Source organism: Monodelphis domestica, chromosome 2 (assembly GCF_027887165.1).
Source record: "Monodelphis domestica isolate mMonDom1 chromosome 2, mMonDom1.pri, whole genome shotgun sequence".
Classification (NCBI taxonomy): Eukaryota; Metazoa; Chordata; class Mammalia; order Didelphimorphia; family Didelphidae; genus Monodelphis; species Monodelphis domestica.
This window is the reverse complement of record NC_077228.1, coordinates 510,545,858-510,562,043: the sequence shown is the minus strand read 5'-3', so window position 1 is coordinate 510,562,043 and position 16,186 is coordinate 510,545,858. Positions and strand designations below refer to the sequence as shown.

The window sequence follows — 16,186 nt, the reverse complement described above, 5'->3', positions numbered from 1 at the left end:
TCTGGGTCTCTCTCCTTCCACCACCCCTCCAAATCTCTCAGGACAGAAGCAGCCAGGACAAGAGCTCTTGGTTTTTTCATTTTACTTTGGATTATATGTCATTATAAATATTAACAAATAGAATCTGAAAAGGACACTGTTGGAGCAGATCATACCAGAGTACAAAATTGGTTTGGGGGAGGCAGTTTAAGGTATAATTTCTGCAACCCTCACATTGTAGCAAAACTGTATCAAACATTGAATGAGGGTTTGAGTGGACAACGGTGAAAGTCCATGCATTGTCTATATGCTTGGTTAGAAAAGTTACAAAGGGTGGAAATGACATGCACCTTTCTTCCTGTCCAGGCCCATTCATGGGCAAAGCCTGACTCGGCCTGTCTCCCTTGGTGGTAGCTGGAGGTCTGTCAGGGACTGCTTCAGTGCTGGAAGACTGGGCAATGCTTGGTTAGTGACTAGGAGAAGGTGGTAGCTACAGGAATCTTCAGATGACCTCTTTAGAGTTGGAAGGTCTGACCTTAGAGAAGGTCATCCAATGTCCTCATTTTACAGATGAGGAGACTGAGGCCCGAAGAGACGAAGTCACTTGTTTAGGGTCACTCGGGCAGCAAAGCCGGAATTTGAATGTAGGTCCATAGATGCGGATAAGATGATGGCGCTCCTGGAATGGATAAACCAAAATGTTGGGCCATCCAAAACTCATTCTATAGGAATGGGCTGGAGGATGTTTTGGGATGATGGTCAAGTCTCACATCTGCTTCCGGGGGAAGCTGTTGGGGATTTAGAATTCGCTCTGGGTGACCTACCGAGGAGATGTCCTGCAGAGCTAAGAGTGGAGCTCGGGATGCCATGGCAGAGTAGAGGCATCGAGGGTGTCCTTTTGAGCCTCTCTGTGACTCTTGGGATGGAGGGGATGCAGGACGGGGTCCTGAGGGATGTGAGCTTCGGGGCTGCTCCTGCCTCCCTTCTCCCTCCCTGTTTTTCTCCCCCTTCAAGCCTAGAGGCTCCCTCTGCTCTGGCATTGGGCCACCAGGTACTGCCCCCTTTCTTCTCCCTTCCTGCCTCTCTGAACTAGGTCAGCCTCCATTCCCCATTCAGCCCTTCCTGACTCCCATTTTGTCAGCATAACATCATAGAAGAAATACCATGCTTGGAGTTGGGCGATGCAGATTCAAATCCCACTTTGGCTACTGCCTGTGTAATGTGTGAGTCCCCTGACCTCCTGGGCCTCAGTTTTCTCATCTGTTAAATGGGGGGGAAGGTATGGGCTAGGATCATAGGACTTAGAGGTATAAGGAAAGCCTGAGGTGATCTAGTCTAGTGTTTTACAGATGAAGAAACTGAGGCCCATAAAGTGATGGGACGTCCTTAGGTCCCTTGCAATTTGAGAATTCCTGCACTCCGCCGTCTCCCTACAGCCCTTACAGACGAGCAAGCCCTCATCCGTCTGGATGTGTGGTTAGGGTCCCCTGAGGCCACCTGCCCATTCTTCTGGTTCTGCTGCCAACCTGTTTCCCTCCCAGCCGAGCCTTCTCTAAACACTCCGTGCTTCACCCCCATCAGGGCCGGAGGCCCCCCAGGGGGGTCCTGCTCCCGTGGGCTCCAAAGGAAGGCAAGCCTGGCCAGGGAAGAGCCAGGGAACATCCCGATATCCCTTGGACACAGGCCCGGCTGGCCTCTGCTCAGCAGCTTGGCCGGAGGGAGCCCAGGGAGTGGACGGCAGCACCGTGGGCTGAACCGGTTCTTAGAAAAGGGGCCTGGGCTAAGGCGGAGTAGAGGATGGAGCCAGCGGCGATCCCCAGTGGACATGTGGGTGCTCTCCTGGGGAAGAGGGAACCCCAACGGGAGGCCTCAGGCTATTTCTCTCTGGGATGTCGGGGTGTGCGTTGGGGTTTACACAATTGCAGGTTTGCCATGCAGAGGCTCAGGGCATCCTTTATTTCCACCCTCTCCTTTTACAGGGAAGAAGAGAGGACATCAAATGAGGGGTCAGAGTCAGTGCCGCCTTGCGGGGCCCTTCCAGCTCTCCACCCGGGATCCTGAGGCTGGAGCCGCCCTGGGTCACCCTACAAAGTATGGCAGCCGCAGGATTTGAATCCGAGTCCCTGAACCTTTGCCCTGGGGCTCGGCTCCTGTCCTCTGCGTGAGAGCCTGGCTGAGTGTGCTGGACGGCAGCCGTCGATGGAGCCTCAAGTAGAGAACTGAAAATGCCCTGTCTGGAAACTAGTGCGTCCAAGTCCAGTTTCCCGAAGCTGACCGTCGGTCCTTTAGCCGTCTGCCCCTCCGGGTGCTGGCCGGTAGAGCTCGCAGACTGAGGTGGGCACGTGGCCCAGTGGGAGAGGGCTGGGGGGGGGGGCGCACGTGGATTTCAGCCGCTGCCCCTTCCCAGCTCGGCTCTTCTTGGGACGGTGCGTCTCTTCCCCACCGGCCAGAGCATGGCGCTGCCCCTGACAATGCCCGGATCAGCGTCGCGGAGCCCCTGAAAGCGCCTGACTAAGAGGAGTCAAAGGGACTCTCCTCTCCCCAAGGCAGCGGGTTTTTGCAGGAAGTAGCACCTTTGGTTGGCTCCTCGCCGGGTCCTGATGGGAGGAGGAGGTGGGGGCGGGGGGGGGGGGGCGAGCAGAGGGCAGAGAGTGTCGGGGATGCGGAGCCGGAAGGGATCTTGGGGTTGTACAGCCGCCGGTCACCCGGGCAGAGCCGGGAGCCAGCTAGGGTCCTGACCCCAAAGCTCCTCCCTCTCTGAAGTCCTGGCCTTACTCCCAAGTGGCTTAAACTTGCCAGGCAGAAGAGCCATGAGGAAGCCTTTCCCCTTCCCTTGCTGCCTCGTGGGGTTCCCTTACGGCTGGTTGGTTCTGTTTCTGTGGACTTGGCTGGGAGAGAAATGGGAAACCTCCTTCTGAGCAATATGGAGGAATGAGAGACAAGAGAGAAGGCATCTCATCCTCTTCATTAATACCAGCTCAGGCTTCCTGAAGGGCCATGAGCAGCGGATCACCACCTTTGTGGGCCTCAGTTTCCCCTTCTGTAAAACAAATGGGTTTGAAGCCCACACTGTCTAAGGCTCTGTCTAGGGCTGACATCCTCTGGATCTGGACTCCTAAGCCTCCCGGATGGACTACAAGAGATCAGGGAACGCTCCCCTCTTTCTCTCCAGCACCGCTGGACCCAGAATCCACCCGGCCTCAGTTTCCACTCCAGTGAAATGCTTTTGCTGGCCTCCAACCCCAACACAGACTTTACTGTGACTTATAGGATGTCCACATGGCACCATCTAGACCTGGTCGTGTGTCTTTTTCCATCTGTCTGTCTGTCCTTTCAAAGGCGTGTGTTTCAGTGACAGCAGATTTGAGCTCCGCTCTTCCCTGGGTGACCTTGGGTAAGTCCCTTACCTTCGGTGCGGTGGCCTGAGGGATGGTCTCTTCCAGCTCTCACCTTGACGTTCAGCAGCAGTTTGGGCCCTGTACAATTCCTTAGCAATCAGACATGACTATTTACAGAGGAGTGAGGAGTACCTCTCTGTGCCCTGCCAGGCTGATATGGGCATAGGGCACAGTAACTAATGGTGGAGGAAACACACTTCTGTGCCCCCCCTCACCTCTGTGCCTCATGTGGAGGAGGAGGAGCTTAAGAAGACTCAGTGTGGCCTAGTGGCTAGAGCCTGGGACCTGGAGCCAGGAGAATCTGGGAACAAATCCCATCTCTGACACTGGGGAAACCTGGTCTCTCCTGAGAGCCTTTAACTGTCAAACGGGGGACAACAGTACAGAGGAAGGGGGAGAGGAGGAGGATTAGCCATCTTACTCTTTCAGGCCAGCCTGGCACAGAAGCCACCCACCTGAAGAGGAGCCTGTCCCATGGCAGGAGAGGGTTCAGCCTCTACAGGACCAGTGGCAAGACCAGCAAGGGCAGGTTTGGCTTGCATTTCCCCAATAGATCCTTGGGGCCTCACTTCTGCTCTCACATCTCTTGGCTGCCCTGTGCGCCTGTGGCCACCAGGTGTCACTGCCCCCTTGATTCTTCCTTACAAACCTTTGCTCAGCTGCAGAACGTCGCCTAAGGGAGAGCTGACATGGACCCTTTCCTGAAACAGGTAGACCAAAGCACTTGGCAGCCTCTCTCTGTTCTCTTTGCTTCCAGGCCTGGACTCTCAGCCCAGCCGCTGGATCTCACCCCACTCTCTCCTGGGAATGTTAGGGAGAAGTCAGGCTAGATCCCAGCTGGTCTCTTTTCTCAGCCTCCCTCCTGGCCTCATTTACTGCCCAGTGTTAGACCTGGGTGCCTGACTCCAGTACCATAGCTGGACGGCCTTCTCTGGCTTCATGTGAGGCTTGGTCCTGGGCCTATTCCTGACTGTCCTTCCCTCCTCCCTGGTAATAGAGCCAGTGAGGGTCAGGGCAGGAACCAGGCATCCTCCTCCCCTCTCTCTGTCACCCCCACCCCTCAGCCCTGTGGCCACTTTGGAGGCAGAGAGAGAAGAAGGGGACAGAGATCATAAGCAGATGGGCCTGGCCCACCTCAAGCTTCCAGCAATGGGGGACATCTGGCTCTTGGTGCCTGAATCCCCTGGGCCTGTGAGGCCCAGCCTGGCACCATTCCCAGTGTCCAGAGTTGACAGATGAGGTGGTATAGTTTTTTGTGAATGTGGTGGTCCAGGAGCCTTTTGATGTTATTGAGTAAACATAAATCTCAGACCCTGAATTGTTGCTGGCCCAGTGGGGTGGGTGGCCAAGGTCAGTCACTGAGGACAGCACCGGGCAGCTCATTCGTCAGTGTGTGCCAACGCTCAATTTTCTTGTCTTTGTTTTTTAGGCAGTCAAACCAGTGCTTCAGACGTTCCCCTTTGGCGTTGATGCCCAGCACAACTCCCCCTGAAAGACAAACAGGGCTTGGGTCAAGAAAAATGGGACATCTTCATTAAGGCACCAACCACCTGCTATGTGGTCATGGGTAGGACAGGTGACTCTTCTGGGTTTCAGTTCTCTTCATCTGACATTGAGAGTGATCTCTCTGGCCCCTCCGGTTCAGAATCCTACAAGCCCAAGAACCCATGCTATGCCGGGGAAAAGGTTACACACCTGTGGTAACACACTCACTACCACAGAGGGCAATGCCATGGAGTGCGTGGCTGGGGCTCACTGGGTGAGAACCTATTTTGTTCCCAGTTTTTCCTGGAACCCAGACACATCCAAAGCCCGGTGATCTGGTCAGCTTAGAGAGAGCCCCTCCTCCAACTGGACCCTTCAGTTAGAGGGGGGTGAGCAGGTTCGATTCTGCTTGTAAGGCCAAGTGTTCTCACACTCCAGAAGGCTCAGTGGAGCCTCTTAGAAACCCATAACATTGCTTGTCAGATTGCTTCTCTTCCTAATCTTGGCCATGCATCCTTTTCCCAACTGACCCTTATCCCACCTTCTTGCCTCTTCTGCATACTCATGTGCCCAGTGCTTACATCCCCTCTTTTATTCAGCTGGGCCCCTTTTGGCCAATATCAGGTGACTTCCTGCCTGTGACAGCCAAGATGGGAATGAGAATGATTGAGAACTTCCTGCTTCTTAACCCAGGAATGGGTACATAATTAAATCCTTCTTACTGACCACATTTCTGTCACTCTTGAGAAACCACAGTTTCTGTCTGGGATTTGTGTCTTTGCAGACCCACCAGAGCTTCTAAAGGAATCTGAGGCTTTTATTAAAAAACCTTCCCTTCCCTCTTAGAATCAATACTATGTTTTGGTTCCAAGGCAGAAGAGTGGTCAGGACTAGGCAACGGGGGTTAAGTGACTTGCCCAGGGTCACACAGTTAAGAAGTGTCTGAGGTCAGATCTTAACCCAAGACCTGCCATTTCTAGGCCTGGCTCTCAATCCATTGAGCCACTGAGGTGCTCCCACATAATAGATTTGTAATAAATTCTTATTGCCAGATGGATTGGCACAGATCCCCCTTGTTGGTGTGAGGGTAGCATGGGCATTTTCTCATAGAAATCCTTTTCACTAATAAGGAAACATATGTGTACAGGAATATTCATAGCTGCACTCTTTGTGGTGGCAAAAATTGGAAAACGAGGGGATGCCCTTCAATTGGGGAATGGCTGAACAAATCGTGGTACATGTTGGTGATGGAATACTATTGTACTAAAAGGAATAATGAACTGGAGGGATTCCATGTGAACTGGAACGACCTCCAGGAAGTGATGCAGAGAGAGAGGAGCAGAACCAGGAGAACACTGTACACAGAAAGTGAAACATTGTGGAATAATCCAATGCAATGGACTCTGCTTCTAGGAGCAAGGCAACAAGCCGGGACACTCCTGCAGGACTTATGGGAAAGAATGCTATCCACAATGAGAGAAAGAACCGTGGGAGTAGAAATGCAAAAGCAAAACATCTGCCATCACTTATCACATGTCTATATGAGTATGTGATTTGGGGTTTAGGCCTTAAAAATCACTCTATAGCAAAAACGAATAATATGGAAATAGGTATAAAGTGACATCATTTGTACAACCCAGTGGAATTGCTTGTCGACTCTGGGAGGGGGGAGGGAAAACTTGGAAAAACATTAAAAAAAGAAATCAAAACAAAGAAATCCTATTCACATCAGGGAGAACACCAGGGTTCCATGGACCACCATTTGGGAAATAACTTGTGTCCCCCACATCCTGTAGAATTCTCTATCCAAGGCTTGGGATGAAATAAATGAATGGCAGTCATACAAAGCTCCTTCATAGGAAAGCCCTTCGAACCACCCCCTCCTCCCACTTTCAGTAGCCTCCTGAGCAGCTTTCCAAATCCCAAAGCCCCCTCTTCTATCACCACCCTCTTCTGGGTGCCTGGATCCCCCTTGGGGCTGCTCTTTCCTTACCGATGAAATCATTTGATTTGCCGATATCATAATCCCAAACAGTGACCTCCAGGGTCTTCTTAGCCAGGTCGCCATGCTTTATCTCATAGCAGAATTCCTAACATTTGGAAAAAGGAAAAAGCCATCAGTCCAGGTTGTGTGAGTGGATAGACCTGGCTCACTCACTGCAAAGGGAGACTGTGGTATGGATGTCTTTGCTGGAGGAGCAGCTGTGAATCCTGGTAACGCTACTAAATTTCTCTGATCCTCAGTTTCCTCATTTGTAAAATGGGGAGGTTGGGGCAGATCATAGTTCTAGAACTGAGAGAGAACTCAGAGGTCATATGTAGTCCATTGGTGCCTCCCCAGTTTAGAAAACAGGCTGAAGGTTAAATGACCCAAGTTAATAAGTGTCAAAGAAATAATGATCAGAGGCAAGATTTGAATCTAGGTCCTGTGATTCTAGACTTCAATCCTCTGCTTAAAGTGAGGGAGAACCTAACAGCTACTGAGGCAGCCCATTCCACTTTTCCTGGCATCAAACCTCAGTCAACCTCTCTGTGGCCTTCCCCCATCACCCCCTGTTCTGGCTTCCGGGGTCAAGCAGGTATGACTGTCTTTCAAATACTTGGAGACCCAGAATTGGGGAGCAGAAGATGCCAACAGAGGTGGTTGATGAGACATCCAGGCTGTCTCTTTCATGCACGGGGGAGCTGGTCATCCCAGGGGGCTTTGGGGCCAGCCTCAGCAGCAGGGCATAGACAGCTGCCAGAGGAGGGGTACGAGCTAAGATGGGTAGGGTGGGGGGGCTCTAGGATGTAAACGAGGTTCATCAGAAGACACCTTAAATCCTCGATTCTTACCAGAGTCCTCAGTTACCCCAGGGGGGAATAAGAGTGTCAATAACTAGGTCAGGACAACTGGGGCTTTGGCTAAGAGTCAGTGAGACAGCACAGTCCCTTAACAATACAGAAGCCTAATACCTAGTTAGCAAAATTAATTCAAGTGGGAAGCAACTGGATGGATTTAAGACATTGGCCTCTGATGATTAACTGACTCTGTGATCCATGTTAAGTATCTCAATTGCTTCCAGCCTCAGTTTACTCATCTATAAAGTGAGGATATTCATAGCATCTTCCTCACAGGGTTTCTGTGAGGCTCAAGAGAAACATATTCTATAAAACCTTTTGTAAACTTTAAAGCTCTCTGTAAATATTATTTTTTCAGGCTCTACTTAAGGAAGAAAGCTTCTTGAATTAACCCTATTACTGGGGCAGCTGGGATAGGGCTGGGTCAGAAGGATCCAGGCTCAAATCTGGCCTCAGACACTTCCTAGCTGGGTGGTCTTGGGCAAGTCACTTAACCCCCATTGCCTAGTCCTGACCACTCTTCTGTCTTAGAATTGATACTAAGCCAGAAGGTAAAGATTAAAAGAGAATCAAGCCCCTCACCCATCCTCCTCCTCTTCCCCATGGGTCCAGGAGCACCTCAGTTTTCAGGGGCCACAAAGAATCAGATACGATTAAAATGACTGAATGCTATAACAGTGAAGATTTTGTAGAGAAGCAACATATTGTGGTAAGGACTGAATAAATGCTTGGACCCTATTCTTTCATGGCAGGGGGTTCATTATCCCGAGAAACTCTGCTCAGGGGACTGGTCCAACCCTGTAGGCATTCTGGGAATTTCCCTGCTGGCTCACTTCCTCTTGGCCTTGGGTCAGACCAGTTCTTTCTCCTCTCCTCCTTCCCCTTGCCCCGTACCTCATTGAATTCCGGATTCAAGGTTTTCTTCTTTACAGCTGTCTTATGCTTGGATTTCTTGTCCACATCAGGTTTCAGGTATCTGTAATAATAGCCAAGAAACTGATCAGACTGGGCAGGGTCTGGAGACTGGGCTGGACAGAAAGTATTTTTTGTTTTAAACCCTTACTTCCTGTCTTAGAACTGATGCCAAGTATTGGTTCCAAGGCAGAAGAATGGGACAGGCCAGGCAATGAGGGTTAAGTGACTTGTCCAGGGTCACACAGATAAGAAGTGTCTGAGGCCACATTTGAACCCAGGATTCCCATCTTCACGTCTGAGCCCCAGATTTATCCCTGAAGTCTCATTTAGCTCAATTTTACTCCTGCCATGGTAGAAGCGCCATGGCTTCATCAGAGAAGAGCCATCGGTAAATTCGTGAATGTGCTTTCATTGATCATTCCCTTCCCAAGGCTGTTTATTAAGAGGTCCCAGGAAATAGCACACTGGGCAAATGAAAGAAAATGTGTTCGCATTTCCAGATAGATTTAGATTGCCCAAATTTCCTTGTTTCCTGGGAATCCGGCTCAGCAAACACACGGATACGTTAACCCCACTGATCTGATCTAGACTGACTAGGAAGAGGGCACCTTCAGAATCCATAGACAGAGGGCCAAGAGCACAACTGGCCAACTGGTCTTTCCTGCTGTGGACACTCGTCCTCCTTTTCCCTGCAACATTGGAAGACTCTACAAGTGGCAGCCTAGACCAAGGGGAAGAATATTGCCACTACAGTCAGCCGATCTGGGCTCAAATTCCACCGGCGTCCTTCGCTCTAACTTGGGTGAATTATGTTGGTTTCCTCATCCATAAAATAAGGAAAATGGATCGAGTCTTTTCTAGGTCTCAATGGATGATCCCATGACTCTGGTTCCTCACGGGAGCAGCCAGTCAGTCAATAAACATTTAGTGAGCACCTACTATGTGCCCAGCATCATATTAAACCCTGGCGATACAAAGAAAGACAAAAGACAATCCCTGCCCCAGAGGGGCTCATAGTTAACTGCCAACAGCTATGTCTGGACAAGATGTACAAATCAGGATAAACTGGAAATAACCAATAGCGGGGAAGGTACTAGAATTGTGGGGAATCAGGAAGGGCTTCCTGCTGGAGATGGGTTTGGAAGGCAGCCAGGATGCAGAGATGAGGAGGCAGAGCCTTCTAGGGATGGGGAGAGCCTGGAGGTGGGCTGGCCACCTGCGTGACCATACACAAGTCACTCAGGTGTGTTTCCTTATTTGTAGTTCTACAAATTCATTTTTCAGAAACACTCTTCCCAGGCCCAGGAATAAGGCTGCTAAATCCTGCAGAGGGACCCCTATTTTCTTCATAAGGACCCTGAGGAGTCCCGACCTGCCTCCCTTCAACCCATATCCTTAAGCGCTACAGGTGGGATTTGAACTCGGGGAGTCCTGGAACTCCCAAGCTAGTGCTCCCTTCCAGGGTCATGTTGTATGCTGCGATGCGCTTTATGAACACCAGGGGCCGCTGCGGCTCCATCAGAGGATTGTCTCTGATCCTCTGATCTTGAAGCAACTTTTCAGGTGCCAGGGATCACCCCAAACCTTGAGGGCTCCCCTGGAATTGCCCAAGCCAAGGGGCATCTGCTGTTTTCCGCTTGGCAGAAGAGGCTTTTGACCTCTAGGATCTCAGCCTGGCCTCCCAGAAGCCACAACAGAAGCCCCTTTGACAGATGGAGCAGCTGAGACACAGGAAGGATGGAATTGGTCCAGCCAAGCATCCAGGGAGAGCCCAAACCCAGGTCACTCGGACCCCGTGTTAATCCTTTAGCCCCTTTAGCTGGACTCTAGAAACATTAAAAAAAATTTAAACCTTTACCTTCTGTCTTGGAATCAATACTAGATATTGGTTCTAAGGCAGAAGAGAGGTAAGGGCTAGGCAATGGGGGTCAAGTGACTTGCCCAGGGTCACAAAGCTGGGAAGTGTCTGAGGCCATATTTGAACCTAGGACCTACTGTCTCTAGGCCTGGCTCTCAATCCACTGAGCTACCCAGCTGCCTCCTCAATCCACTCTCACTCCACTGAGTCACCTAGCTGCCCCAGCTCAGCATGTTTTACCAATATTTCATTTGATCCTTATAACAACCCTGCAAGGTAGGTGCTATTATTATCCTCGTTTTACAGTTGGGTAAACTGAGGTCTAGAGAATTGTAAGTGATTTGCTCAATGTCACATTAATAAAAAGTGTCTGAGGCTAGATTTGAACCCAGCTCTCCCTGTTCCCTGGCCCTGGGCTCTATCCACTTTGACTCCAGTTGCCTTGAAGAATGGTACAGTGGGGAGAGCATGGGCTTTGCAGTTAGAGGATCTGGGTCTGGGTCAGCCTTTGACACTCATTCCCCGTGTGATGCTGGGTAAATCCCTGAACATCCCTAGACCCAAGTTTCCTGGGTATTAAAGGAGGGGTTAGATTAGCAAGCCCTTGAGGTCCTTTCTATATCGATGACCCTTGAAGGATGGAAGAGGGAGGACTGTTTGGATCCCCCCTTCTCCTCCTGCACTTACATCTTCACATAGGGGTCAGAGTATCCGTTGGCATCCATGGCTGCCAGATGCGCACATCTCACGATGCCCACCACCAGGCCCTGCTTCTGGGAGCTGTACTTTAAGGATATCAGGATCCGTCCTCGCTCCTCTAGGGACTTATCTTCTGTCTTATCCACCTGTAGGGGAAACACAGCAGAGATGGTGTCTGAACTCACAGTCTCCACTGTGCCATAGACCAGCTTGTTCTGGTCCACCAAGGAAGGACTCTACTCCATGTTCAGAACAATGAAACAACTGCACTCAGACCTTGGTAGAGGTGGCTGGTTTAGGGGATACAATGCTGGAGTTCAAATCCTGCTTTAGTCATTTACAAGCTGTATGACCCTGGGCAAGTCACTCACTTTTAGTATCCTCATCTGTAAAATGATCAGGTTGGACTCAGTGGCCTCAAAGGTTCCTTTTCAGCTCCATGACTCAAGATCCTGTCACCAAACATATTCCCAGCAGAATTAGAGGCACCAAGGCCAGTGAGGAGACTGAAGTACCAAAATCCATACTATGCTTTGGAAGTCACTGAGGATAGAGCCCTGGGCACTAGCTGGACATCTCTGGAAATCCAGATGGGTCCATTGTGGTGACAGTTATGAGAATGTAATGTGTGTCACAGGATTGGGAGATTCCTATCCCCCAATGTGACTGGCCTGAACCTGAGTCAGATTAAAGCCACATCAATCCTATTCATGCCGATATTCTCTGTCTTTCATATGAGGATTATTCACCAGCTGAATTCTTCCTATTATGAACACAAAGAGAGTACAAGCTGGTCATGGGGTGAGGGATGGAGACACCTCTGGTGTCTGGGCTCTGGGACACCTCTGATAGTCACCTCCCAAGGTCAGGAAACGGAGTGAGTGGATCCTCTGTGGCAAACAAGGCAGGAAAATGGCGTCCAAGATGGGGCAGGCATTCCCACCTGCATCCTTGGGGGAAGCTTCTGAATCAGCGAGACCACAGAGTATCTGAGTACTAAGGCTATTTATTGTCTTTTGTATATGAAATCACATGGATTTATTGTTTTGGCTTCAGCAGGAGATGCCTTGATGAGGACTTAGAAAGATGTGATCCCAACCCTTCATCTCATTGATATGGGGAGATCCTGGTAAGGAAACTCTCTTTCTCAATGCAGATTATACATTGGACCTTCTCTTCTGCCACTTAGAGACCCTGAGAATTCCCTGGACCAGTAGTATCAAACTTGGATAGGAATGGATCCCTATACATCTTAGAAAACCACAAATTAACATTATCTCTGTTGTATTGTATTTTTAAATATTTCCCAATTACATTTTAATCTGGTCCTGTGTAGCTTGGATGCATTGGCCTGAGGGTGGTAAGTTTGTCTTCTCTGGCCTAGAGTACCACCATGAGGTCAAGGGACTGTCCAGGGTTCTAGAGCCAGTAGTTATAGAGGTGGCACTTGACCCAAGCTCTGCCTGGTAAGTCCTAGCCATCGTCACAGAATTCTATCACAGTGTGTCCACTGACATTGTCTCCTCTTTTCCCTTGACTCTTTCTGGCTGTCTGTCTCCTCTCTCCCTCTTTCTCCCCCCCCCTCCCCCCCGTTTCCCTTTCTTCCTCTCCCTCTCTTTTTGCCTTTCTTTTTCTTTCGCCCTCTCTCCTCCTTTCTCTTTCTCTGTCTATATTTCCAACTTCTCTCTTCCCCCTTCTCCCCCTGTCCCTGCCCCCTTCGTCTCTTCTTTTTCCTCTCCCTCCCTCCTCCTTCTTGGGGCAGGTATTAGATTCTCATGCAAATGGCCTGAGAGCCTCATCACCCTGGAGCTGATTTTCATTTGGATGAACAACACACTTTTTGTCTGCAAGTTAGAATCTCCTCGATGTGACCAACACATTTTATTAAAAAAAATTTTTTTTAAACTCTTCACTTCTGTCTTAGACTCAATACTATGTATTGGTTCCAAGGCAGAAGAAGAGTAAGGGCTAGGCAATGGGGGTTAAGTGACTTGCCCAGGGTCACACAGCTAGGAAGTGTCTGAGGCCAGATTTGAACTCAGGATCTCCCATGTCAACTCATTTTAATGACAGGTTGCTAGGTGGTGTAACAGATAGGCCAGACCTGTAGTCAGGAAGACCTGAATTTGAATCCTGCCTTTCATATTATCTATGTGACCCTGGATGAGTCACTTCACCTCTGCCCAAGTTTCCTCCTCCGTAAAATGGGACAGTTCCTACATCCAGGGTGATTGTGAGGATCAAATGAGATCTGAATTGTAAATCACTGCTGTATAACTTCTTATTATCTGTAAAATGGGACTAACAAAAGCACTCTATGCAGAGATATTTTGAGAAGCAAATGTATTTTGCAAACCCTAAAACACTGTATCCACATTAGCTACGATTATTAAGAGGAAGAAGGAGCCTTGTTGTGTCTGTACACTGGTAACTTCAATACTGTTAGTCACAAAGTGGCATTATCAGAAGTTTCTTGCCAGGAGCTTCTCATACCCTTGAAGCCACAGGTCCCTTCCACTAAAAACCTGCTCCATAAAATAAGAAGAGAGGCAGAGTCGGCAAGGTAGCTCAGTGGATAGAGTGCCAGACCTAGAGACAAGAGGTCCTGGGTTCAAATCTGACCCCAGTCACTTCCTATCTGTGTGGCCCTGAGTGAGTTTCTTAACCCTGATTGATTAGCCCTTGTCCTTCTGGCTTAGAATTGACCCCAAGATAGAAGTTAAGGGTTATTTTAAGAGAGAGACAGAGACACACACAGAGATAGAGAGAGATAAAGTAGGAGAGGGAGGAAGAGAGAGTGAGCTGGGGAGAATACAGAGAGAGGACCTCATTGTAGGGAGGCTTGTGTTTGAGTCTTACTTCTGACACTGGCTGGCCTTCCCCAACCAATTCCTGAATTGTTTAGTGCCTCAGGCAACCTCCTAGACTATTCACTGAGAGCATTTGCTCCCTACCATTCCAGGATGTTAGTTCCCTGAGGATGAGGACTCTCACTTTTGTATATAATTCCTAGGACTGGGGACACAGTAAGCACTTAATAAATGCTTATTGATTGACTGATGGATTAGTTCTTTACTACCCTTTGTGGAACAGTAGAAAGATTCCTGGCTATGGAGTCAGAAGACCCAAGTTCAAATCCAGACCTTGATGCTCATTGTCTGTGTTACCTTGGGCAAGTCACTTACCCAGACCTCACTTTTCCCCTCTATAAAATGAGAGGGTTGGACTATGAAGCTCCTTTCAGGTTTAGATCTTTTTTTTTTTTTAATTTTTTAAATTTTTTAAAATTTTTAAATAAATTTTTTTTAAACCCTTACCTTCCATCTTGGAGTCAATACTGTGTATTGGCTCCAAGGCAGAAGAGTGGTAAGGGCTAGGCAATGGGGGTTAAGTGACTTGCCCAGGGTCACACAACTGGGAAGTGTTTGAAGTCAAACTTGAACCCAGGACCTCCATCTCTAGGTCTGGCTCTCCATCCACTGAGCTACCCAGCTGCCCCCAGGTTTAGATCTTGATGGAATCATGGGTCAGACTAGAGAGTGCTAAATAAACTCAGACTATCCCTGGGATCTGGGAGTTGTTGAGTCCAGTTAGTCAAAACGCCCTCTTACCAATGTGGATCTCATGGATTGTAGTGCAAGAAAAGCGTCTGCCTGTGAGGAATCTTGCCTGGTTCATCTCTAGAACCTTCAGTGGCTGCCCATTTCTTATTTTTTTTTTGAACCAAACTTCTCTATCTGGTTTATTTGTTTTTTAAACCCTTACTTTCTCTCTTAGTAACAACCCTAAAACAGAAAGGCAAGGGCTAGGCCATTGGGGTTAAGTGATTTAGAGATTTACTAGCTGTGTGACCCTGGGAAAGTCACTTTACCCTCCTTGCCTCAGTTTCCCCCTCTGAAGTAAGAGCTGGAGAAGGAAGTGGCCAACTACTCCAGTATCTTTGCCCAGAAAGCCCCCAAAGGAGCCATGGAGACTTGGACCAAACAACAACCTCTTGTTCTAGAGCCACGTTCCTCACAACATAGCCACCCACATCAGAATTTTCCAACCTAATAGGTTGGTTTAGTCCCATAGTATCAGGGCTTGGGCTGCCAGAGGCTCCCGGCAGCCTTCACTCACCGGCAGCTGTTTCTCCAGACAGATGCTAAAGGTCTTGGTCTGGTTGGGCTTCAGTTTCTTCAGGGGGATCCGTGTCTCCCCAATGAACTCATTGTGGCGGAATTTGTCCTCATCGCAGACGGAAATCCTGGAAGAGTAAGACTGGTTACCTGTAGAGCAGGGGCAGGACGGGATGGGAGGCTGGGCAGGAGGAAAGATTCTTTTTTCTGGGTGGAGAGGTGGGAGGAGACAGAAGGAGACCCCAGGTCAAGAGGGCTGGGCTAATAACTCATTAGTATTAATCTGTGAGAGCCACTGAGGTCTGTGGAGAGAAATTGGACCTGGAACCATGAGGATGTGGGTTCAAGTCCAGCACGGTGTGACTCTGGACATGTCACCTAACTTCTCAGTGATCTCGGGAACTCTGAGGCTTTAAAGTTACAGAGAAGGTGCACCTTGTGTTGGCAGAGGGAGTTTTTTCCCTATGCCTGGGAAATCCAGTCCCTGTTCCTTAAAACTCATCTCCTACAGGAGGTCTTCCTGTATGAATCCCACCCAGACTCCAAGCTCTCATCCTAAATCCCTTCCTCTGCTTCTGTACTGCAGTGATGTCCTACTAGGGTACGATTGCAATGTATTGGTTTCTTTATCTGTAAAATGGGTAGGTATAATAATACTTCCATTAGGAATTGGCCCCCATATCCCCCAACACCATTCATCCCCTCCACTGCACAGGCTGCCTCCTGGAATGTTTCCCCTCCACATCTCTTGGAACCCCTAGATTATTTGCCACCTCCTCCATGAAGCCATTCTTGATTCCCTCAGTTGTTCTCACTGAAATAGCAGTAACCTATAATTACACATTTGTACAGATGTTTACACATTTAACAGGTTAGAAACTAAACCAACAGCA

General features: G+C 49.2%; 1 protein-coding gene across 1 annotated transcript; it reads right to left on the bottom strand.

Moving 5' to 3' along the window:
* Positions 1–67: 67 nt before the first annotated feature.
* Positions 68–15,795, bottom strand: DOC2B (double C2 domain beta). The gene is made up of 6 exons (XM_056814767.1): positions 15,729–15,795; positions 15,295–15,443; positions 11,164–11,321; positions 8,598–8,679; positions 6,856–6,952; positions 68–4,865 (listed from the first exon to the last, which is right to left on the bottom strand). The coding sequence occupies exons 1-6, from the start codon at positions 15,793–15,795 to the stop codon at positions 4,729–4,731; spliced, it is 690 nt and encodes a 229-aa protein (XP_056670745.1). The 3' UTR covers positions 68–4,728.
* Between the last annotated feature and the right edge of the window lie 391 nt (positions 15,796–16,186).

Bases quoted from the DNA above. Each gene is read 5' to 3' on its own strand.
- DOC2B (XM_056814767.1), bottom strand. From the start codon at position 15,795: ATGAGTTTTAAGGAACAGGGACTGGATTTCCCAGGCATAGGGAAAAAA. The intron at 11,322-15,294 runs GTGAGTGAAGGC...TTTCCCCTACAG, and splicing joins GTCTGGAGAAACAGCTGCCG to GTGGATAAGACAGAAGATAA. The intron at 6,953-8,597 runs GTACGGGGCAAG...TCCAAATGTTAG, and splicing joins TGAATCCGGAATTCAATGAG to GAATTCTGCTATGAGATAAA.